Source organism: Helianthus annuus, chromosome 3 (genome assembly GCF_002127325.2).
Source record: "Helianthus annuus cultivar XRQ/B chromosome 3, HanXRQr2.0-SUNRISE, whole genome shotgun sequence".
Classification (NCBI taxonomy): Eukaryota; Viridiplantae; Streptophyta; class Magnoliopsida; order Asterales; family Asteraceae; genus Helianthus; species Helianthus annuus.
The window spans coordinates 40,581,782-40,608,382 of NC_035435.2; the positions used below are offsets into that span (position 1 = coordinate 40,581,782).

The following is a 26,601-nucleotide window of genomic DNA, read 5'->3' on the forward strand; positions in this document are numbered from 1 at the left end:
GAGGGTGCCCTTTTAGGGGTTTAAAGCCCACATGATTACCATCATATAACTATCTTTGATTCGACAAACCCCTGGACCATTTGTGATTTATCGCAAAGAATTACGATGGATTGACTTTTAAGCTAAACTAAGCAATAACTAAGCCACAAAAGGGTAGACACACTTACAGAAGCTTGTTGCACGACTTAGAATGTTAGAAGAGTGCTTGAGAGCTCCAGAGATGGTTTAGAATGCAGGTTTGAGGTGTGTTTCACTTATGTGCAATGTGGTGCCTTTTATAGTGAAAAAATGGACTTAAGATCATTACACATCAACCTACAAGGCATCATGGATGTTCAGCAGGTGGCCCTGGGTGCTAGGGGTCATGTAGAGGGCGCCCATGCTTCATTTATTGCTCAAATGATCGTTCACAACTTCAAACAGCAAGTCTGTCCAAGAATTCTGCATCTGGGACTTGTACGTGGCCCGCATTAGATTCAGGCTACATGCACGCGGGCCGCCTGAATCTTCATGTCAGGAAACGTATCCACAGGTGGCTCGCGGCCCGCTTCAACTTGCTTGTTTCACTCAGGTGGGCCGCCTGAGGCCTGTTTTCAAAGATTTTCAAATCTTTTGTAATGATTAACCTGACCTTTCGGTTTCGAAGGGGTAACTTTGCGATTTGGCCCTCGATTATTTACGATTAAGGGCCTCGTGCCTTTTACCCGCACTGTTAAGTCCCCGGTTAGTTTAATTACTATCCGAAAAGCCTTAACTTTTATTGTTGACGCTTCTAACCCCTCGCATACGAATTTGATCATAACTTTCTCGTTTTAAAACGGAACTTCGCGAAATTTATATAGTATATTCTAGTGAGCGTATTTTACTGTTACAAAGCCTCGGGTTCGTCAAAGGGTCACTCAGAGGTATCAATTAAACATGTTGACACAATTAACCCCTGCAGCTTGTAATCCCTCACTTTCTTCCGCGTTTCGCTCCGTACGATCCATGATTTATTCGTTTGAAGGTACGAGCATCATTTAGGGTCACTATACAGTATATTTACCCTTTGTTGACATTTATAACCCTCGAATTTTTATACTTTCAAGGTTGGTCAACTTTAGTCCTTTATTTAATATTTAATGCCACGTGTAAACTCATGACACGTGTTAACACATTATTGGACACAAAATTTCGAGGTGTTACATCCTCACCCCCTTAGAATAAATCTCGACCCGATATTTACTCAAACAAATAAGGGTATTTTTTATTCATCGTGGATTCAACTTCCCACATGAATTCGGGACCTCTACGAGCATCCCACTTGACCTTTACTATAGGTACATGCTTCCTTCGAAGCTTCTTTACCTGTCGATCTTCAATCGACAAAGGTTTTTCCACAAATTTCAAGCTTTCATCTATATGCACATCTGTGTGTGGTATCACCAGTGATTCATCAGCGAAGCACTTCTTTAGATTGTAGATGTGGAACACATTGTGAATTCCATTGAGCTCCTTCGGTAAGTTTAACTTGTAGGCAACTGACCCGACACGTTCGATAACCTCGAAAGGTCCTATGTATCTCGGGCTTAGTTTGCCTTTCTTACCGAAACGCATCACCCCCTTCCAGGGTGATACTTTAAGTAACACTTTTTCACCTACTTCGAAGTGAAAATCTTTACGCTTTGGATCCGCGTAACTCTTCTGCCTATCTCGGGCAGCTTTGAGACGGTCTCGAATCTGGACAATCTTGTCCATCGTCTCGAAGACTATCTCCGGTTCTGATAATTGGACATCTCCAACTTCCGCCCAACAAACAGGCGATCTACACTTTCTACCGTATAATGCCTCGAAAGGCGCAACCTTTATACTGGTATGGTGGCTATTGTTGTAGGAGAATTCGATTAGTGGTAGGTTCTTATCCCAACTACCACCCAAATCGATAGCACATGCACGTAGCATGTCTTCCAACGTCTGAATAGTACGCTCACTCTGACCGTCTGTCTGAGGATGGTAAGCCGTACTAAAATTCAGACGTGTGCCCAAAGATTGCTGGAAGCTTTTCCAAAAATGAGACGTGTATCTAGTATCTCTGTCGGAGATAATAGACACAGGTATGCCATGTAAGGCTACAATCTTATCAACGTATAACTGGGCTAACATGTCGGAGCTATAAGTCTCCTTGATGGGTAAGAAATGAGCTGACTTAGTCAGTCTGTCAACTATAACCCATATTGTGTCATTTCCTTTCCTTGTCTTGGGTAACTTGGTAATAAAATCCATAGTTACACATTCCCACTTCCATTAGGGAAGTTCAGGCTGTTGTAGCAAGCCAGACGGCTTTTGATGCTCAGCTTTGACTTGTGCACAAGTCAAGCATTTGGCTACATAAGCGGCTACAGACTTTTTCAAGCCTATCCACCAATAATTTGCCTTTAGATCCTGATACATCTTATCAGCTCCCGGGTGAACAGAATATTTGGAACTATGGGCTTCCTGGAGGATAACATCTCGTAGTCCTCCATAAATTGGAACCCATATTCGTCCATTTAATCGTAAGATTCCGTCCTTGCTAAGAGTTAACTGCTCCTCAGTTACTCCCAGCTTCTCTTTAGGATAGTTAGCTTCCAACACAGCTTCTTGCTGTGCAGCTAACAACCTTTCAATCAAATTATTCTTCACTTCAATGCTCTTGGCATTGATTCGGATGGGTTTCACCCTTTCCTTTCTACTCAGGGCATCAGCGACTACATTCGCCTTGCCGGGATGATATCTGATTTCACAATCATAATCATTTAAAGTCTCCATCCAACAGCGTTGTCTCATGTTTAGCTCCTTCTGATTAAACAGATGTTGAAGGCTCTTTTGATCAGAATAGATCACGAACTTAATACCATATAGATAATGCCTCCACAGTTTCAGTGCGAATACAACGACACCCAGCTCCAGGTCATGGGTGGTGTAATTCTTTTCGTGCACCTTTAACTGTCTCGAAGCATAGGCAATAACCTTGCCTTTCTGCATGAGCACACATCCCATGCCAGTGTGTGATGCGTCGCAGTAAACTACGAACTCCTCTGTACCTTCAGGTAATGTCAGTACAGGAGCGTTGCTCAGCTTCTGCTTTAGAATATCAAAGGACTCTTGCTGCTTAGGGCCCCAAACGAACTTTACTTTCTTTTTGGTCAAAGAAGTTAAGGGCGCAGCAATCCTTGAAAAGTTTTCAATGAAACGCCTGTAATATCCTGCTAACCCCAGGAAACTACGAATTTCTGTAGGCGCCTTTGGCTCTTGCCAATTCATGACAGCTTCAACTTTAGCGGGGTCCACTTGGATACCACGCTTGCTGACAACATGTCCAAGGAATTGGACTTCTCTAAGCCAGAATTCGCACTTAGAGAATTTGGCATAGAGTTTCTCGTGATGTAGGAGTTTGAGAATACAACGAAGGTGTTTCTCATGGTCAGCTCGGTTCTTCGAGTAGATAAGAATATCGTCGATGAAAACGATGACGAATTTGTCTAAGTATGGCTTGCAGACGCGATTCATGAGATCCATGAACGCAGCCGGTGCATTTGTGAGCCCAAAAGGCATCACTAGGAACTCGTAGTGACCGTAACGAGTCCTAAATGCGGTTTTATGTACGTCTTCGTCTCTGACTTTCAGTTGATGGTATCCTGACCTCAAGTCAATCTTCGAGAAATAACTTGCCCCTTGTAACTGATCGAACAAGTCATCGATCCTCGGCAAGGGATATCTATTCTTTATCGTGACCTTATTAAGCTCGCGATAATCGATGCACAGACGCATTGATCCGTCCTTCTTCTTAACAAACAGGACAGGTGCTTCCCAGGGAGACGAACTAGGTTTGATGAAACCTTTAGCTAGCAGTTCATCCAGCTGGGTCCTCAACTCCTTCATTTCGGTTGGTGCTAGCCTGTAAGGTGCTCTAGCAATAGGTGCTGCTCCAGGGATGATATCGATCCTGAATTCCACTTGCCTATCTGGTGGCAAACCAGGTAGATCTTCAGGGAAAACTTCTGGATATTCCGAAATAATGGGAATGTCTTCTATCTTCGGTTTAGGCTCTTCAATAATCACCTGTGCCATGTAGATGACACAACCCTTCTTTAGACATTTGAAGCTTTGAGCATTGTCACTTGCTCAGGCAATCCGTACTGGGTATCTCCTCGAATGGTAAGCGATTCACCAGACGGAGTCTTTATCACCACTTGCTTTCTGTCGCAGACGATTTGGGCCTGGTTGTGAGATAACCAGTCCATACCCAATACTAGGTCAAAACCGGCCAATTTAAAGGGAAGTAGAGATAGAGGAAAACAGTGGTTCTTAATGGATATCACACATCCATCTAACACAGTGGAGACGGTTTCTATGGTTCCATCTGCTAGCTCTACCTCGTAATTCACGTTTAAGGTTTTGACAGGCATATTCAGCACTTTACAAAATATATGATCTACGAAAGACTTATCAGCGCCCGAATCAAAAAGTACTCTTGCAAAGATATCATTTACGAGAAAAGTACATGTGATCACGTTATCATCTAGCACTGCTTCTTTCGCCTCCATCCTGAAGACTCTTGCATTGGTCTTCTTGGCCTCTTCAGGCTTCTTGGCATATTTAGGGCAGTTGGTTTTAATGTGCCCCTTCTCGCTGTAGTTATAGCAAGTTGCGTCTTTTATCTTTTTGCAATCCACGGTCTTGTGGTCCTTGGACTTGCATAACCCGCAAGCAGGTGACTTCGATTGAGTCTGCGAGTTCGATTCGAGCCTACACTTTCCAAAGTGATGTCTCTTGCAGTTCTTGCACTTGGGCTTCTCACCAGACTGTTGCCCATCCTTACTTGACTCCGACCCTCTCTTGTTATCACCGTTTCCCCGGTGTTTCTTGCCCGACCTCCGTGAAGTATCATCTTCACGCTTTCTCTTTTCAGCCTCTTTGTTCCTCAGCGATCTTTGTCGGACCGCATCCAGAGTAAGGGACAAAGATATGTCGGCTACAGATCGAAAGGTCGCTGGCCGAGAGGCCTTTACGCTTGCCTTTATTTCGGGGGCTAACCCACCGATAAAACGAGCTATTCTCTTCGGCTCCGGGGTTACCATATACGGAACCAATCGGGACATCGTGTTGAAGCTCGTGAGGTAAGCTTGACAGTCAAGGTTCGTCATCACCAATGACAGGAAGTCAGTCTCTATCTTTTCAACCTCATGTTGAGGGCAGTAATTCTCTTTGATGAGAGAAATGAATTCCTCCCATATCATGCTGTATAGAACAGCCTTTCCCGAGGCCTGAACCAAAGCCCTCCACCAAGCCAGGGCCTCGCCCTTGAATGATTGTGACACATACTTTACCACATCCTTCTCTGCACACCCACTGATGTCCACCACGATGTCCATCTCATCTAGCCACGTCATACAGTCGACTGCGCCCTTCTCTCTGGTGAAATCTCGGGGTTTACAAGATACAAAATACTTGTAGGTACAGCCCTTGGCGCGGGATGCATCAGTATACACCTTTTCTGGACGGACACTGTTTTCATTGGACGAGTAATTATCATCGTCCTTTTTCGGCTTAGACAGTGGTTTGCTGTGAGATTTTGAGTGAGTTTTCGGCTTTGAGTGTGGTTTGGATATGGTTCTGCTCCGAGATTCAGTATACTCCTCGTATTGTCGATCCAGAGCTGCCTTAACAGCATTGTCGACAAGAGCTTTCAATTCTGCGCCCGTCAAATGAACCTGGGCGTTATCATATTCGTCTTCTTTCGAGTGGCTATTTTCCCCACTAGGATCAGCCATGGTAACTTGAATCTGTTACAGAAGATAACGGAAATTTTATTTAGGAGTTTATTATGGAATTGTCTTTTATGGCAATTCATTAACCATGGTAAACAGAGACCATTTCTGGTTAATTTGTTACTCACTTTTATTTAGGATTTGAATATAACTTATCCTAATTACAAACAATATTGCTAGTGGCATAAAAGCCAAGTCACGAGGACGTTTTTATAATATTAGCCGGGATTACAGAGAATCAAGACATGAAGGTCTGAACCGTAGTTCTTTTACCTTTTCTGACAGGGAGTCATAGACTACCACTGCCTTTTGTCTTATATGGCTATAGTTATGGCCCGTAGGTACTACACCACTAATGGATGTTTAATAAGGTTGGCCCGTAGGCACTACATCGCTAATGGATGTTTAATAAGTTTGGCCCGTAGGCATTACATCGCTAATGGATGTTTAACAAATGATCATCTTTATTGACGATTTAACCCATGATTACAAATCATTAATTTGGGCTTTGGAATCCTTAAAAGGATTCTTATACAAGAATGACGCGTGCGATTTTAATGAATCACATCTGCCATGAACGTTAACATGTTTACAGAGGTTAACTGGGAATTTGAATCTTTTAAATTAGGTCTTACCATCTTGGCCGGGTCTTATAAAGACACCTGGCTAGGTTTCACTCTTAAGATTCTTTATTTAGGCAGATTTAAATTTAAAAGGAATGATTTTTGATTTATTTCATATATAATAATAACAAAAATGAAATTTATAACATGACATTCCATAAACTTCAAATATGATTACACGCTGCCCTAAACGGGACTTTTAAATAAATAATTACCTACGCAGAGGTTTATAACAAAACATATCCACTCAGGGACCAAATACAAGATAGATGTCCGCGTAGGGACTAAAAGATAAGTCCACGTAGGGACTGAAATACGATAATTGTCCACGCAGGGACTAAATTGTAAATACAACAATACATAAGAAGGCTAATGATCTCGTTTCTTCCTTCCCTTCAGTAGGTTTGCTAAGCCTTTGAGAAATCCGCGATTACTCTTACGTTCTTGTTCGAAGTCTCGTTCCACACGGTTTAAACGGTGGAGTATTTCTTCTTGCTCCGGTGGAGAAAAACGTGGCTGCTGCGACGGTTGCTGAACCGGAGGTCTAGGAGGTATTGGATACCCATGAGCTGAGTAATCTGCTTTCCAAGAGGTTCCATGGAGGGCATTATAATTAGCCGCTATCACATATGGGTCAGCATCATAGTTATAGTTGTAGTGCGTATGAGTCGGCTGCTCAAACGGGTTGTACGCCGTGGAAGCGCCGTACGCTGGTATCGGATTGTCATATCCGAATGGTGGCGGAGGTGGTGCAACTGGTGCAGAATTCACCTCTGCAGGGTGACCAGAAGGTTCCCCTAATTGTGGTTCTTCTTCAGGCACTGGCGGAAAGTGACTAGCACTCGAGTGGCGAGGGGTGCTGAAATGAAATTCCCCTCCTCGGGTAGACATCCGTGCGCCTGATCTTCTACGCCTTGGCGGATCTGGAATTACTGGTTGAACCGGTGGCGGTGGTGGTGGTGTAACTGCCACGAACCGCGAATCCTCAGAAGGATCCTGATGTTGCTGTTGGTCATGAGGTGAGAAATGATGTGAAGGTGTAAAGTACCAATTACATTGGTCAAACCTCGCCTGGTAGCTGTCGGGACCTTGATAGGGTGTTCCATGAAAGGGTGACCCATCAGAGATCTCGATTGGATGATTGGGAGTACCCCTTGCAGGCTCGAAGGGGTCTGTATCCTCGTCCATATCTACTGCATTGTCTCCAGAAAAGTGATCCTCTGGTCCCAAAGGGTTATACCCTATTGGCTCTTGGACATAATCCGCCGGGTTAAACTGTCCTATGAAGAAAGGTGAAGGATCGCCATAAGATCGGTGCGAAGCAGATCGCTGTAGAGGTATAAAGGATGGTTGAGGGTTATTGGGATTATTTTCCGAATCTGGTCCAAATGAATGACGGGATGAGGGTGTTGAGCTATGCGAGGTAGAATGTCTCGCAGGTTCAAAGAGGTTTCTTCTTCGTCTCTGTGGTTCTTCACTCCTTGTACTGGAAGGAGCTCGCATGTTCGAAGGTCCAACCTCGTGATCATTGTGAGTAATGATCGTCCCTTTGCTTCTTCCTCCTCTTCCTCGTCTGATTGCAGGTGGCATATTTCCTGCTTTCTAAACTTTAAATAACAATAAACAATAAAAAGACAAACTGGAATAACAATTCGAATTTGTCCTATGTTCTTGTCTAGACTCAAGTATGTGCAATTGTGTAACTGAGATTAAACACAAAGGCTAGTGTTTAATTCACTCAGTGTTGGCTCTGATACCAACCTGTCACACCCCAATTTCCACGTATCTCACCGGTGGGCCCGGTGGGGGAATACCGTGACGTAGTTGGCAACAATATAGTCAAACCACACAATTATATGAATGCACAGCGGAAGCATAAAGATAAATATATATTTCAACATTTATTGTAATATCAAAGTATCACCATTGTTGAAAATAAAATCCACAGGGGATCAATAATAATAACAAAAGTATTGTTCAACAGACTTCAGGCATCTTAAGCTTGCGAGACTTCTAATGATGCTAAGGAGAAATCCCAGCCAATTATGCATAGTACCTGCATTTAGTCTTTTTGGGAAAATACGTCAGTTTACACTGGTAAATACATTCAACTGACACTTTTGTAAAATGTTTAATAAAATTGGTTTAAATGCACTAGGCACAAACTCTTTATAACTTGGGATAATTTATAATTAAATCTTATAAAGAATTACATGTTTACTATGCGATCGGTCGCCCGGGTCGTGCCGGGTTAAAGTTTAATAGACACACCACATAGTATAAAACCGTGGTGGGTAAACCAACGGCTATACCTTTATAGTTATGGACATAATGCCGAGTGTACGCCTACACTCGGATGTCAGGGTCGTGGCCATTTCGTAAAATGCTGCCGAGGATATCCGGGACATGGTCATTAAGCCCCCAAAGGCGTTAAGCCAAACAAAACAAATTTTTAAACGGGTCACATTGATAATACCCAACTACTAATGAGTTGGGGCCAATTGCCCGACCAAGCGGTATTTTAAATACCGTAACCCAAGCCCGTATAACGGAAAATAAGTTAAAAGTATTTACCTTTGCAAGTATTAATCCTTAATCGAAATAAATTGCAGATAGCTTTTACTGGTCCCCTAATCTGGAACGAAGGTTTAAATTAACCTATTAGAATCCTAACGGGTCTTTAATTTAGCCGTAGCTTAGACCGGTCAGTTTCAAAGGATAGATACGGTTTAATCACGTGAAAGGCGAAAACTGGGAATGGAATGTGATTTTGACCCAACAAGTTTGAAGACTTGTTTTATAGGGGTATAATAATCACACTCTGAGTTTCGGGGTCAAAACAATATGGTTTGACCCGTTTCGGCTATTTTATGTAAACTAGTTACATACGCCGAACCGTGCGCGAAAAGGCGCAACGGGTAACCGTAAGAGTCCTACACTGTTTCCCTAAGTCAACATGCTTTAAAGAGGTTGTGGTATCAGTAGGATACCTTCCATAATGCCCGTAACGAGTTTAAGTTCATATTATGCCCCGTAGGGGTATTTCGGTCTTTTTAAAGATTATAAAAGAGGTTTCAGAGTTCTATAGGAAATCTGAGTTTCCCAAACAGTTTATAAAGTCTAAAATGCTTTATTTATTAATTAAAATCAGTAGCAACTAGAATCGGGTCAAAAGACCTTGTAGAACTCAAGTTATGGCCGAAAAGGGTATATTCGGTATTTACCGAACCGTTGCCATAACCGCAGGTTATGAGCAGGTTAAAAATAATTAAAAATCTTTAAAAATCCCAAAATATTATTTTACATCAGTGAGTAAAAGGTTTGGTGTCGAAATCCGGGTTTTGATAGGCGTTATGCTAATTGCGCTATTTAATTACTAAAGTTTCGCAATTTACGCTATTTAGCATAACTCCTATTCTGGACCTCGGATTGACATGAAATTTTAGGGACATGCTTAGAAATTAGTAACCAAGGTTATGATCCTTTCACATGTCCGAAATTCTCGTTTTAAATTAAAAAGGGCGTTACGGTCAACTTTTAAGCATTTAACGGAAATGTGTAAAAGACTCGGACAAACAACGAACCGGCCACAGAGGGTTATACCATCATGTAACCTGGTCCTAAGAGAGTCCTAAGGCATATCTATATCAAACTTGAACGGGTCAGAACTGAAGTCAAAGCAAAAGTCAAAGCTTTTGCGACTTTCGGCTCCGAACCGGGTCAAAACAATAAATGGTCGGATCAAACAAGCTTAGACTAGTTAATATACTTATTATCATGTTTTATGAGTGTTTAAACGGGTTACATATCACTTACATTACAGATTATGCATGAAATCGCAAAATGGCATTTCTGTTGACTTTTTCCAAGCACGTTTGACTCGACATTCGGACTAGTTAGAGTGGGAATCAGAGGGTTCCCTTTTAGGGGTTTAAAGCCCACATTATTACCATCATATAACTATCTTTGATTCGACAAACCACTGGACCATTTGTGATTTATCGCAAAGTCAATCGTTAATTACGACGGATTGACTTTTAAGCTAAACTAAGCAATAACTAAGCCACAAAAGGGTAGACACACTTACAGAAGCTTGGTGCACGACTTAGAATGTTAGAAGAGTGCTTGAGAGCTCCAGAGATGGTTTAGAATGCAGGTTTGAGGTGTGTTTCACTTATGTGCAATGTGGTGCCTTTTATAGTGAAAAAATGGACTTAAGATCATTACACATCAACCTACAAGGCATCATGGATGTTCAGCAGGTGGCCCTGGGTGCTAGGGGTCATGTAGAGGGCGCCCATGCTTCATTTATTGCTCAAATGATCGTTCACAACTTCAAACAGCAAGTCTGTCCAAGAATTCTGCATCTGGGACTTGTACGCGGCCCGCATTAGATTCAGGCTACATGCACGCGGGCCGCCTGAATCTTCATGTCAGGAAACGTATCCACAGGTGGCTCGCGGCCCGCTTCAACTTGCTTGTTTCACTCAGGCGGGCCGCCTGAGGCCTGTTTTCAAAGATTTTCAAATCTTTTGTAATGATTAACCTGACCTTTCGGTTTCGAAGGGGTAACTTTTCGATTTGGCCCTCGATTATTTACGATTAAGGGCCTCGTGCCTTTTACCCGCACTGTTAAGTCCCCGGTTAGTTTAATTACTATCCGAAAAGCCTTTACTTTTATTGTTGACGCTTCTAACCCCTCGCATACGAATTTGATCATAACTTTCTCGTTTTAAAACGGAACTTCGCGAAATTTATATAGTATATTCTAGTGAGCGTATTTTACTGTTACAAAGCCTCGGGTTTGTCAAAGGGTCACTCAGAGGTATCAATTAAACATGTTGACACAATTAACCCCTGCAGCTTGTAATCCCTCATTTTCTTCCGCGTTTCGCTCCGTACGATCCATGATTTATTCGTTTGAAGGTACGAGCATCATTTAGGGTTACTATACAGTATATTTACCCTTTGTTGACATTTATAACCCTCGAATTTTTATACGTTCAAGGTTGGTCAACTTTAGTCCTTTATTTAATATTTAATGCCACGTGTAAACTCATGACACGTGTTAACACATTATTGGACACAAAATTTCGAGGTGTTACAGTTCAGGCTGGGAAGCTCAATTTTGAGAATGTCAATCTTATTGACAATCTTAAGTTCAACCTCCATAGTGTTTCACAAATGAGTGACAAAGGCTATGGGTCATTCTTCACTAAGGATAACTGTAAGATTGTTGGGCCAGAAATGGTGAAAAAGATTGAAGAAATCTTAGCCGGGGGTAAAACACAACTTGTTGCTCAAAGGAGTGGCAATGTGTATGTGGTTGATATGTCAAAAGATAACCCAATGGCTGATACTTGTCTGTTCTCAGCTGCCTCTAACAAAGAAACAGAGCTATGGCACAGGAGACTTGGGCACACAAATCTTAAGACTATCACCACACTCTCAAAACAAGGCCTTGTAGGAGGCCGCCCACAAAAACTTTTTACTTGTTCTGAGCATTGTGTTTCCTGTCTAAAACGTAAACAACATAAAAGCTCATACAAGTCCATTGAAGAGTCCAAAACAACCTAGTGTTTGCAAATGCTGCACATGGATTTGTTTGGCCCAGTAAAAATCATGAGTTTGAAAAAGAAAAGATACTGTTTGGTCATTATATATGATTTTTCTAGGTTTACATGGACTTACTTTTTACACTCTAAGGATGAGACTGCATGTATCTTGCACGACTTTTTTAAACAGGTTGAAAAGCAATTTGACTTGCCAGTAAAATCTTTCGAAGTGATAATGGAACAGAGTTTAGAAACAAGGAGTTGGATGAGTTATGTGTGGCAAAAGGGATTGTAAGGTAGTATAGCATCCCAAGAACACCAGAAGAGAATGGGGTGGTTGAAAGGAAAAACAGAACTTTGATTGAAGCTGCTAAAACAATGCTTGCAGACTCGGGTTTACACTTAACATTTTGGGCAGAGGCTGTAAACACTGCTTGTGTGCAGAACAGAGTTTTGATCAACCCCAGGTATCAAAAGTTCGCCTATGAAACTCTGTTCAAAATCAAACCACTGATCTCTTATTTCAAAATCTTTGGTTGCCCATGTTTTATCTTAAACTTAAAAGACTCAATTTCAAAATTTGCAGCCAAAGTAGATTGTGGTTACCATCTGGGATACTCAACCACTTCCAAAGCCTACAAAGTGTTTAACACAAGGACTAGGTGTGTGGAAGAGACTTTGATGAGACATTTGCTCCTGTAGCAAGACTTGAAGCCATCAGATTGTTCTTAGCCTTTGCTTCCAACCACGACATCAAGGTGTATCAAATGGATATCAAGTGTGCCTTTCTTTATGACAAAATTCAGGAAGTGGTATATGTCTGCCAACCTCCTGGTTTTGAAGATCCTTTTTATCCTGATCATGTCTACAAGCTCAATAAAGTTTTGTATGGCTTGAAACAAGCACCAAGGGCTTGGTATGAAACTATTTCCACTTTTCTCATCTCTATAGGCTTCAGAAGAGGCAAAATTGATAAAAAAAGTTGTTTTTAAATTGAAGAGGAAAAGATTTGATGATTATCCAAATCTATGTTGATGACATCATCTTTGAAAGCACATGTAATACCATGTGTGAAGAGTTTAGACAACTCATGACAGCAGAGTTTGAAATGAGTGCAATGGGTGAACTCCAATGCTTTCTTGGTCTCCAAGTTTAGCAATTGCAAAATGGTACTTTCATTCATCAAAGAAAATATGTAAAAGATCTTTTAAACAAATTGACATGAATGATTGCAAACCATGTATTACGTACACCCATGGCAACTAAAAAGCTTGTCATGTCTGATGAAAAAGATGACTTGGTTGATCAGACCTTATATAGAAGCATGATTGGGTCTTTATTGTACATAACTGCATCAAGGCCAGATATAGTGTTTGCAACATGTGTCAGTGCTAGATCCCAGTTAGCACCTAGGAAGTCTAATCTCATTACTGTAAAAAGAATATTCAGATACATAAAAGGTGCTCCCACACTTGGTATCTGGTATCCTGCTAATGGGAATATCAAGCTTTCAGGTTATTCAGACAGTGATTTCGCTAGATGCAACTCCACTAGGAAGTCTACATCAGGAGGGTGTCAATTCCTAGGCAATTGCTTAGTATCTTGGCAAAGCAAAAAGCAAGCAGCTGTTTCTATATCCACTACAGAGGCAGAATACATTGTTGCTGCAAGCCATGTACAGCCCAATTGTTGTGGCTTCAAAACCAGTTACTGGATTTTGGTATAACTGCTCTAAAGACTTCTCTCATGTTGGACAGTCAAGCAACTGAAAATATCATAAAAAATCCAGTATCCCACTCAACCACCAAATACATTGACATCAGACATCACTTTGTGAGGGATTGCTATGAAAAAGGTTTGATTTCTCTCCAACATGTTCCAACAAAAGATCAACTGGCAGATGTGCTAACAAATCATTAGACACATCTACCTTTGAAAGTTTGATCTCAAGAATTGGCATGCTTAACTTGGACTAGAAGGCAAAACCTTCTTTTCCTTGAATAAAAAGCATTAAAATGTTTTTAGAAAATCAAAAATCCTTCCTTAAAAATAGTTAAAATGAAATTTTTTTCATTAATCCTTAAAAGTATGTCCATGTCCACTACTTTTTTTAAATCTGTGATGGTTAAAATTCACCCACTACTGAAAGACAACCTCTGTTTCTCCATTCCTTTGTTGACCACTGTTTACTAAACATCAGTTGCTTTAACCACTGATGTCTATCCACTAATAGACAAAAAATCAACCACTGATATTTCATACATTGTTCCCACTGTTGTTTCCCAACAGTGGTTTCCAAACAACTGTCATCCACCTTTTCATCAGAGGTTGCCACGTGGGCAGAGGTTAACCGTCTAATCTTTGAAACGGCTGCCATGCCAGCAATCACTTTTCACTTTTTAAACCCCAAATTAAAAATCAAACAGAGCTTTTATCGCCGTATCGAATTCAAATTCTCCAAAGCAGTTACCATCTTCTTCTTCATTCTTCTTCAACCTCTCGTAATTTCTACTTTAAATCATGGCACTAATCATCAAACACCCTCACAACTACCTCTGTACGTTTGAGAAAACAGAAAAAAATACAGAGTTCCACTCAATAATTAACACTTTGTCATCCTCAAAATAAAAAACTTTACTCACATGTGATGCACCCATATATCAAGACACCCTACGTGATTTCTGGGCAAATGCCGAAGTTCAAGAACAACACAAAAAGCCATGGGGAATCACTTCAAAAGTAGGAGGTGTCTTGGTAGCAATAACCCCCAATACCATTTCAGAAACATTTCAAATGAATGATCTTGCAGGTAAAACTTCTTTTCCAAAAAGTGAGTATCAAGTGGACTTGATTGAAAGGGGTTATCATGGACAATTAACTAAAGCAACAATGTTTAAACCAAATTTTCCACCACCCATGAAATTTTTGTTCCATGCCTTGCTCACATGTTTGTCAAACAAAACCGCTGCTTTTTATGAAATTCCTTTAAAAATCTAGTACTTATTGTTTACAGATTTCGTCAATAATGTGAAAAACATTAAAGATGGGAAAATTCTGCTTTTCTTTTGTTCCCAAGGTTCTTGAGCTATTATTTACAAAAGAAAATTCCACAAAAAGCTTTTGAACAAGGAACACCTTTTAAAATAAACAGTCTTTCTTTTGAAACCTTTACTCGCCTAATGACAAAAGAGTCAAAAGTTTCCAAAACAAAAGCAAAGGGGTCTGAGCAAAATTTAGATGAGTCCACATCTGCTCCTCAAACCTCTGTTGCTGAGCCCACTGCTCACGGTGATCACAGCACCACAACCACTGCTGTGAAACCCCCACCATCCAAACCCAAAAAGACCAAAACAAAAACCAAAAAGCCCACCAAACCCACAAATAAGGGTCCTTTGGAAGGTGAGATCCCAGAGGTTAACCCTGTGACAACACAAATGTAACTAGAAACCACTGTTGCTACTTCCTCACAACAGATGGAAAGATCTTAACCTGAAACCTTAACTCCTCATGATTCCTCACAAAAGGAGCATGTTGTAAGCACAGGGACACCACAATATGAAACATTACCCTTACTTGAGTGTATGTTTAAAAGACCTTCTCCCGGGGCAATGTCTCTTTCAACACCACTCCCTTCATCTCCTATTCCACCTACCATTATACCACTGTTTGAGGCCATTGAAATTCAGACTCAAAACAACCCCTCTCACCAACACATTCCTGAGAGTACAACTTCAACATTGGCTGTGTCTGAACCTATTCAATTGGCTAACCCACAAACAGTTGAGGAGGTTACACCACTTGAATTTCCTAAAATTCTTTTTCTAGTTCAGGTGGAGCAGCTACTACAAATATTGGATCCACTGATCTACATTTGGACTGTAGTTTCATCAGTTAGACTCCCTTGAAGGCAACCACTGTTGTGTCTACCAAGGTAACTACTGGTGTGTTTAAGTTAACCACTGGTGTATTTACTAAGGTAACCACTGATGCAGAGGGAAGTCCCCATAACCAAGAACAAGGGGCACCTGCTAATGAGAATTTGGAGACTCCTCCTATCTCAAAAGCAGATACAACCACCTCTGGTGGGAACTCAGATAATCCTATTAAGTTAGGTGATGAATTAAAATACAAGGATTTGACGGAGAGGATGTCCAATATTGAAACAACTGTTGGTGAAATGAAAGATCTGATGAAGCAGTTGGTAGATGCTTCCAAAAGTCAACCTACTCCTCAACAATTATCCTAGGAGCTTTGAAATTCTGTGCAACCTGTTTTAGTAGCTCAAAGGGATTTGGCTGAAATCAACCACAACTCACACATGGAGTTGATCAGAGTTATGGTTGCTGCAAGCTACAAAGACACACAGGCTGATATCAAGGGCATCAAAGAATCCTTTGCAAAGTTATTTGACACTACCCCTGCACCAATCATTGAAAAAGATGATGAAGATGATGCCAAAAAGAGGGAGAAAGATTCTATGAAAAACTTTGGCAAACCTACACCAAGGAACCAGTCAAAACAAAAGCCAGAGCCTGCCAAAAGGACTTCTGCTAAATCTTCTGAAAAATCTGACACTGGTAAGAAAAGGGGAGTTGATGAAACCCTTAACAAACAGACAGATAAGGAAACTGAAGCAAAGTAGAAGAGAAGAATACAAAAGAAAGCAAAGAAGATGTTTTCAGGCAGGAATTGGAGAAAAAGAGGAAAAGAGAAAACAAAATTCTAAACATTGCCACTTCAAACAAAAGAAAATCATTCAAATACAACAAACCTCCAATTGCCACATTCCCTAAACCTAAACCATCACCACAAAAGCCAACCACTGCTGCCACCAAACCTAAAACCACTGTTGGTTCTAAAAAGCCAAACACTGATACATCCAAACCTAAACCTTCACCACAAATACCAACTTATAAAAAGCAGAAAACAAATTCCTCATCACCACCACCATCTTCCATAGCAACAGATGTTGATGCACCAAAAGTATCCTCAGATGTTGTGACAACAGCTGTTGAGACACCAGTGGTTTCAACAGTTGTTAGTCAAACCACTGATTCCACTCATTTTGTTTCTCCACCATCAACAAAACCGCCAACACCACAAAGATTCCCCTCACAATCAACCTTTACACCCATAGCATATTCTCCCTCTGAAACTCCTCCTCCTCCTCCAAAATCTGTCATACAAGAAAAAGAAAGTTCATGGTGCATGAAGAAGAAAAATAGATGCCAGCATCAATTCCTGTATCATCTACTCAATTCATTCCACCCTCATCACCAAAAACCAACCCAATCAAATAACCACCCACTGCTAACATCCCACAAAACATTCCATTGGTAGTTCAATACCCTCTAGAACTGCTTGCAGTTCAAAATGAAATGAGTCTATTTTACAAAGAGGATGATCCATCCAAAAGAACTTCCCCATCATTGCAAGGCTTCCATAAACCTTAGAACATTAATGAATATTTGAAGATGAAAGCTAAACAAGCTAAGCTGATAGCCAAACATGTGAGTAAAGGGAAAGGTGAAAGGAATTACCAGGGCACTTATCAACATGAGCTTAGTAAAGTCAAGAAGTTGGAAGACTTTGCTAGAGACCTGAGTAAGTCTATGTCAGAACTGCCACCAAATGCTGAACTTTAAAAATGAATTAAGGGTTGACATCTTAAACATCATCATGGATAAGAAGCCCTACAAAGCCAGTAGGTCTCAGTTCAATGGCTGGTCTCTAGAAGCTCTCAAAGAAGAAGTAAACGGAATAGAAATAATGAATAAAGATCCTCAAATGAAGAAATCTGCATCCATCTAGAACAAATACGAGAAAGGTGATGTGGATGAAGCTTTGAGGTACAAAAGAAAGAGAATAGAGCTTGTTGCAGCTAACTATGGGACTGCTAGATCCATTACAAGATGGTCTAAGCAAAATGTTGACCTGACTTATAAAAAGGTAGAAGAACTCAGAAAGACAGGCCCAGCAATTCCTCAGAAGCCAGCATATGATGATGAAACCACTGATAGACCTCAGCAGACCCTTCCCTTGCAAAAGCTATTTTCATCATCTGCTTCATCCATCAGTGCCTTGAATCAAAGAAAAAGACAGAAGCAGATTGATGAGGAAGATGAAAAGAGGGATGCTGAATTCAGAAAAGAGGCTATCAGAAATCAATTACAATTTGGATTGGATGAAGCTTCTCTACAACTTCAAGCTCAAGTGTCTGAAACTCTCAAAAAGTTGGCAAGCGGACCTCAATCCCCCAACTCATCACAAATAAAACTTCTCCCAAGAAACCCATCAGACCTAAAAATACTAAAGTGGAAATCTGACAAAGATACCCACATATTGACACTACTCAGGTCTGATGGTAGTTGACGTGATGTCGTGGCCACAATCAAATTTAATCCAATTACTACTAAATAGTTAGTGGCAAGTGGGTATCGAACACAAGGAGTTTGTGGAATATGTGTTACTTAAAGGTTTATCTAAGTTAACTAAAATTAAACTAATTGCAATGAAAGTAAAGTTCAAGAGTTGGTTTGATTGATTTGAGTTTAAAAACTAAGATTACTATTCTAATTGCAAAATGAAAGCTTTGGTTTGTAAACAATTTAGAGACGAATGACTATCTTTAGTTTCCGGTTTGCATTGACATTCATGGTATCATTCCACCAGAAAGAACTACATAGACATAGTTCATGTGTGATTACTTGTAGTGATGAAAGGGAACAAAATACTCAGATTCTTAGAACGTTAGGTTGTTACCCGATTACCAATTAACCCTTACCCAAGCATAATTCTACCCATGATAGCTCGATTGCCAACGGCACCAAGAACGTATGATTTCAAATTAGATAAAAATAAGAATCAATAATTTACGAACACCTAATCACACACCATAACAAACAAAACAAAAAGATAAAGTTTGTTATTCTAGAAATAAGGAAATCAACGCATAAAGTCTTACAAACCTTCAACTAAAGACAATCATAAAAAGTTTAGCCACTCATGGCTTGAACAAACATCATAACAAAAGGATTAATGTTCGTATGAATCGAAAACACAAACCAATTGTTTAGAATTGTTTAGAACTAAGAAGAAACAACCAAAATCGCCCCAAGAACTGATCCAAAACGTCCCACAATGATTGCCAATGGAAAGACACCATAAAACACCTTAAAAGTGGGGAGTTACACTTTTTTCGCAGGCTCCACCATAAGCTACAGTGGCCACCGTAGCTTACGGTGGCTTAAAATGGTTTACGGTGGATTTAAACTGTCTTACGGCATCAATTTTTGTCAGAGTCTACCGTAAATTACGCTAGCTACCGTAATTTACGTTAGGCTTCAGCAATCAATTTTGTTTTCTTCATAACTTTCTCGTTTCAACTCCGTTTTCTTCACCGTTTTCGTCTACGTTCTCGTAATTTAATCCTCTATCATGTTATCTTCTTAATTCTTCAATTCCAAAATTTTATTTTTTTCATTTATTCTCCGTCTTTCAATCTACAATCCAGTCGTGTCTATTCGAAGCTTTATTTCCATACTTTTAAGCTCCAAATGTACCTGAAACACAAGCAACCGTAGTTATCTAATTCAATACAATTACATGATCAAATGAGGGATTAACTCGTCTTTTAACACACTTAAGGGTTGTCCCATGGACCACCCGTCACATCCCCACACTTAACCGTTGCTTGCCCCAAGCAACCCATTACAAATCATTTCCAAGTGCACAAGCGATCAACATAAATCAAGCATAAACATGTCATCCTTCTACTAGCCTTTTCCTAACACCCAGAGAACACACCCCTCACTATATCTCTCCTCTCGGTGACAAGTAAGCACTAGCAAATATATGCTAGACACACAAAAGGCAAATGGGTGATTGCACAACTATATGCTTGTACCTAAATCGGTCCTCCGCCTAACAAGTGCCAAAACATGAATGCAAATCAAAGGGACTTTAAGGTTGTAACGTGGCTAGGCATACGGGTATGAAATGGAAATATATATGTAGTAGTGAAGGACTTAACCCGGTCTTTTTATTGCACAAAGAAACAAACAAAACAAAACAAAGACTTTTATATACAAAACAACTCATACATCATTTTTTCATATTTTTTTTTTTGCTTTTTCACATTTTTTCTTTTCTTTTCTTCTTCTTTTTTTTTCTCAACATAGAGGAACATCCAACATAACATAACTAAACACAACTATAACAACTACTAACACTACAAGACCGGGTCAAATCGGGTAATTTTTTTTTTGGGAAACTAGGTAAGGGTTTACAAATGATTGGCTTTCGGCACAAAATGGGCAACTAAATGTCCAAACCCCCGCCCCTCTCACTACCAGGCTCATATATATAATTTATGAGGTCCAACCCCCCAAATCCCAGACTCGCACACACAAAGACAAGGCTACCTAAATGCCCTTATCCTTTCTACGTTCATGTTTAACTAAGGCCTCAAAATGAATTCAAGCACAAGTTCTAATGCACCCTCATCCTTTGCCACTCTCATCAAAGACAATCATTATTTATTTACAATTGTGGCTTCAACTCTCACCAAGAAAAAGGGTAAGTAAGGGTTGCCGATGTGTCACTCGGGGTAGTACAAGGTGTTCAAATTCTAACAATGTTTCACTTGATTTAAAAAATTTTTAAAACCATCAAAATTTTCCCCCCATCCCCACACTTGGGATAAATTGACCCCAATGTATGATTTTGGGAAGAAGTGATCGCTAAAACCATTCAACATCAACCAAAAGCTTAAAATCTCTAACCCCAAATTTCTTTTTTTTTAACATAAAGCAAACGAACTAACTACCAATATTTCAAAGCTAAAGAACATAACAAGACTAAGGAAAGAGTACATTGACCTGGTGAAGTTTACCACAACAGATGTTGTAGATAATCCGACTTCCTATCACCACCTTCACCCAAATATCCGCACATCTTCCCCACACTTGAATGTCGCCATGGCCCTAAAACATAGAAAGATAAAAACAACAAGATCAATATAAAACCCCGGGTTGCCTGCCGAGCAGCGCTAAGTTTCGAGTCTTCAGCCAGACCGTGCCACCCCCATTTATGGTGGCTCAAAGAATCGGTTCCTATCACCTCCCCGACTATAGCTTGTCATTGGTTGAAATGCATCCAGCAAATATCCATTCGGTGGATAGTCAACTACACACCTGCTCGAACGCTCATACTTCTTTTCACACCCCGGTGGTTTGTTTGTTTTTATTCTTTGATGCACACTTTTCATATGGTCACTAGACTCTCTACCCTTCTCTTCAATAGATTCATAACTAATCTCCCTAGTATGAACATCAAAGTACAACTTACGGTTCTTTTCGGTCATAGTAATGATCCCGTCTCTACAGTTGATTTGAGCATTTGCTGTATAAAGAAACGGTCGACCTAAAATTACCCTTTGTTGTGATGCCAGTTTGGTAGAAGCATAATCTAAGACCAGAAAATCCACCGGATAGTCGAATTCTCCCAACCGAATCATAACATTCTTAACTATTCCCCGTGGACGCCTCCAACTCTCATCCGCCAAACTCACCATGGTGTCTATATCTTCGAGCGGACCAAAATCATACATGTTATATAGATCACCTGGTAATACACTCATGCTCGCCCCATAGTCCAATAATGCGTGTGGGATTTTTAATTTTCCCACACGGATAGGCACGATTGGTGCTCCATGTTCTTTATCATTCTTACCATCGGTGTCCTTCCCTATACCTGTATTTATTTGACACGAAGAGGTTAGAAATTTTTCATTAAATTCGGTACTAGGAACGGTGCTTACCACATTGATATTAATGCTTTTTATGTTCTTGGGATTTGTCACCGTGTCACTTGGTAGCTGGCCTTTTGCTTTCTTCAGTATCGCCACTTCACTCGCAAGTTGACCCATTTGGGTGGTCAACGATTGAATAGCTTTGTCACGGATTTCATCTTTTTGCATACGAACCTCATCCAGCTGATTTCTTCGTTGCATCTCCATTTGCATACCTTTCAACATCTCCATGACCTCGTTTCTACCCGAAGAGCCTTGACCCAAAGACCCACCATGCACTTGACCCGTTTGATATTGCCTTTGAAATCCTTGGTTTCCTTGGAAGTTCGGGTTGACTTGATTCAACGGATTCCCGTATCTAAAGTTCGGGTGATTTCGTAAACCGGGGTGGTAAGTATTGGAATTCATGTTGTAATTTCTACCACCCCCTCCCTGCCCTTGCAAAGTATTCACTTCCCCATATTGCCCTTTCCACTCCTTGGCAATTTTCAGCCGCATGCCCTATCTCATTACAAATTGCACAAACATCATAAATTTGATTAGAAGTTTGAACATTACCATCGTCTACCGCGTGCACTTGAGTTCGGGTAATGGCCGGTCATGCTCTCCTTGATGCTTAAGCTTTTCTCTTTGATGTGACCGCCATTTGCTCCAAAAATTCCCAATCGTCATGCTCGTAATTTGTGCCAAAAGTGCCATTGGTGATAGACATTAAATCGCGAGCATCTTCGACACATAACCCCTCATGAAAAGCATTCATCAACTCCCATAGCTCTATCCCATGATGAGGGCAATTCTTTATCATCATGTTAAACCTCTCGAATGCTTCATGAAACATTTCACCCGTTTGTTGTTGAAAACTGCTCAAACCTTTTCTAGCATCATTTGTCTTTTGAGCGGTATAAAATTCATCCAAAAAGATTTGTTGCATTTCCGCCCATGTATAAATAGATGCCGAAGGTAATGTATAGAACCACTTTTTCGCCTTATCTTCTAAGGGAAATTGGAATAACACTAATTTGACATCGTCAGCCGAAAATCCTTGTCCCCCAATAGTGTTGCAAATCGAATCATCAGCCTCCAAATGAAAATAAGGCTCCTCCGTTACTAGAACCTTATATTTTGGCAAACTTTGTAACGAATTGGTTCGAACTTCGAACGTCCTCCTTTGGTCATTGTGAGGAATAACTACCGGTGAAGGATTATGAGTAATCACCGGTCTAAAATGTGCTTCAATACCTCTAACATGTTCTCGAAGATGCCTTCTTGGCACACCCAAATGAACTCTTGGACGTATAGGACCTATTGGTCTTTGAACTTGCATGCGTGGAGGCCCAAATTATTGTGGAGGTGGTTGAAATCTCGGCCCCACATGAGGTTGTTGAACACGTCTTTGCACCGGTGGACCTTGTGGTAGCAATTGTTGAGGTATAATTTGTTGTTGAGGAATCCCACCAACACTTGACATCCTTTGATTTTGACTTTGAACATAGGCATACTCCCCTTGATCTCCATCACCCCCATACATGTATCCTTCTTCATCATAACCCACAAAGTCATCCTCAAACTCATCATCGAACCCATCTTGTCTTACTCCCGAAGTATGTTGAGATTGCACTCTTGGTTGGAATGGAGTAGAATGGATAATGGATGGACCGGTTTGGTATAGGTTAGGTGGTGGAATTTGTGATGATGATGGTTGGCCGGATGTCGGGAAAAATGTTGAATAAGCTGGAACAGCGGATGATGTAGGGTTGTAACTGAAGTAGTATTCAGACTGTGTGTTCTCAGGTAAGGTAGTATTGGTTGGATTGATTTCTGGTGTGGATGCAGGAGTGGTAGTATTTGGTGATGGTTGTGTTGAAGATGGTATAAAGGGTGGTGTAGGTTCACCCGTAGTGGGTGGAGGTGGTGGTGGATTCATGTATCTGTAAATACCTGCACACTAACACACCCAGCGTAACCCAGAAAAATAACAAATTATAAAAGATCAAAAATAACACACGTTGCGCACTACTCCCCGGCAACGGCGCCAAAATTTGACGTGCTGTCGTGGTCACAATCAAATTTAATCCAATTACTACTAAATAGTTAGTAGCAAGTGGGTATCGAACACAGGGAATTTGTGGAATATGTGTTATTTAAAGGTTTATCTAAGTTAACTAAAATTAAACTAATTGCAAAGAAAGTAAAGTTCAAGAGTTGGTTTGATTGATTTGAGTTTAAAAACTAAGATTACTATTCTAATTGCAAAATGAAAGCTTTGGTTTGTAAACAATTTAGAGACGAATGACTATCTTTAGTTTCCAGTTTGCATTGACGTTCATGGTATCATTCCACTAGAAAGAACTACATGGACATAGTTCATGTGTGATTACTTGTAGTGATGAAAGGGAACAAAGTACTCAGATTCCTAGAACGTGAGGTTGTTACCCGATGACCAATTAACCCTTACCCAAGCCTAATTCTACCCATGATATCTCGATTGCCAACGACACCAAGAACGTATGATTTCAAATTAGATTAAAATAAGAATCAATAATTTACTAACACCTAATCACACACCATAATAAACAAAACATAAAGATAAAGTTTGTTATTCTAGAAATAAGGAAATCAACGCATAAAGTCTTACAAACCTTCAACTAAAGACAATCATAAAAAGTTTAGCCACTCATGGCTTGAACAAACATCATAACAAAAGGATTAATGTTCATATGAATCGAAAACACAAACAGATTGTTTAGAATTGTTTAGAACTAAGAAGAAACAGCCAAAATCGCCCCAAGAACTGCTCCAAAACGTCCCACAATGATTACCAATGGAAAGACACCATAAAACACCTTAAAAGTGGGGAGTTACACTTTTTTCGCAGGCTCCACCGTAAGCTACGGTGGCCACCATAGCTTACGGTGGCTTAAAATGGTTTATGGTGGATTTAAACCATCTTATGGCATCAATTTTTTTCAGAGTCTACCGTAAATTACGCTAGCTGCCGTAATTTAAGGTAGGCTTCAGCAATCAATTTTGTTTTCTTCATAACTTTCTCGTTTCAACTCCGTTTTCTTCACCGTTTTCGTCTACGTTCTCGTAATTTCATCCTCTATCATGTTATCTTCTTAATTCTTTAATTCCAAAATTTTATTTTTTTCATTTATTCTCCGTCTTTCAATCTACAATCCAGTCGTGTCTATTAGAAGCTTTATTTCCATACTTTTAAGCTCCAAATGTACCTGAAACACAAGCAACCGTAGTTATCTAATTCAAGACAATTACATGATCAAATGAGGGATTAACTCGTCTTTTAACACACTTAAGGGTTGTCCCATGGACCACCCGTCAGTAGTGTTGAAAAGCTGTCAAGGGAGGATGCATTTGGTCTGAATGCAGATGACCTCCAAGATATAATGAACCTTCAACTACAAAGGGATGGAGATGATACAGACTCCTTGGATTTTGAGCTCCAATTCAAAAGGAAAATTTGGGAAAGGTTGCTGAGAGAATAAAGATCAAAATAATGAAGAGTTTTGGCATAATCCGTTCTAGGGGAGATTTTTTCGCTCATGTAATCCTTCCTTGAAGAACAGATGATACAAAGACAAACTGGTTCTACAACAGATGATCTAGAATGACAGTGCTTGAACTTTATTTCCCTCCAATGGCAGTGGTACTCAACAACTGATGATCTCTAAAGTTTGATGGTTTTATAAAGACTATTATGCAAAGTTCTGTTGGATGCAAAGGCTGTTGAAGACTAATCATTCGCTGAAGACAAAGTACTGCTAAAGTCAAAGGCCTGATCAACATTAATGGAAAGCACTGCTCAGCCTCATCAGTGTTTGAGTCTCATCAGCGGATAGCTTCATCAAAATTTAGTTAATCGGTGTCTTAATGTAACAGTGTCTGTAATTCATCAGTGTTTAGAGTTTGTTAAGATTGTTAGATGTCATTTTCTAGGTGACGTCAACAAAGATGCCACAGTATTTAGGATTGTACTCTAAATAGACAGTGCCTGTACTGTTCTATTAGCTCTTTTTCACACATTTGTGTCTTGTACGAACAAGCATTGTGAGCTCAGGCTGAGGGGGAGATAGTGTCCATGCATGCATTGTCGAAACATGGTGTATTCAATATTTTGATTATAAAAGCTTGTATGATAAAAATTGTTCTTTCTTTGATTGTGTTATAAAGTTTTACTTCATTCTTCTGCAAATTATGTCACTATTTTTTCTTCTTCCATTTCCATCTTAGTAAAATAACACAATCAAGTAAACTCAAATCCTAACAAAAACATAGATGTTTATATGAAATAGAGGCTTGTATATATAACTTTAAAACTTATACATATAGATAACAAAACTAAAAAAATAGCGAATTTCTCATGGCATCCGCCATTGACCTACAAAGTTCATCACCCAATCAAAATATTTAGAAAGGAATAGTAAAACTATCACACCCCCAAAAATAGCACCAGCGGGAACCCCTGCGAGGCGTGTGATGTACCAGGATCTAGCCACTAAACACATTGAACCATAAGTAAAAATAGAAGTTTCCATTAAAAGAGAATAGTATAATACAAAAATTAGTTTTGAAAATCAAACATGTTCAGTGGAAGCATTAAATAGGGTTCGATAAGTTTAACGTAAAGTGTTTAGAGAACATTCCAACTTCAAGTGTCCATTCCGTTGCCACGACCCATGACCACTCCAGCTTCCCAGACAGCAAGTCCCATGCCAGTGTACCTAATGGCCTGCAAGCATGCAAAAAAAGTGTATCAACATAAAGCTGCCGAGTTCACAGTTTATTAAACATTTGTTACCATG

General features: G+C 40.1%; 2 protein-coding genes and 1 non-coding gene across 3 annotated transcripts; 1 reads left to right on the top strand and 2 right to left on the bottom strand.

The window, feature by feature from the left end:
- Positions 1–21,055: 21,055 nt before the first annotated feature.
- On the bottom strand, positions 21,056–22,276 carry LOC110923744. Its single transcript, XM_022167806.1, has one exon. It carries the CDS (start codon positions 22,274–22,276, stop codon positions 21,056–21,058), a length of 1,221 nt encoding a protein of 406 aa, XP_022023498.1.
- Positions 22,277–22,554: 278 nt separating this feature from the next.
- LOC118490936 lies at positions 22,555–22,660 on the top strand. The gene has a single exon (XR_004890161.1). It is a non-coding gene; the product is annotated as a small nucleolar RNA R71 (small nucleolar RNA).
- Positions 22,661–23,117: 457 nt separating this feature from the next.
- Positions 23,118–23,702, bottom strand: LOC110923743 (leucine-rich repeat extensin-like protein 2). Its single transcript, XM_022167805.1, has one exon. It carries the CDS (start codon positions 23,700–23,702, stop codon positions 23,118–23,120), a length of 585 nt encoding a protein of 194 aa, XP_022023497.1.
- Between the last annotated feature and the right edge of the window lie 2,899 nt (positions 23,703–26,601).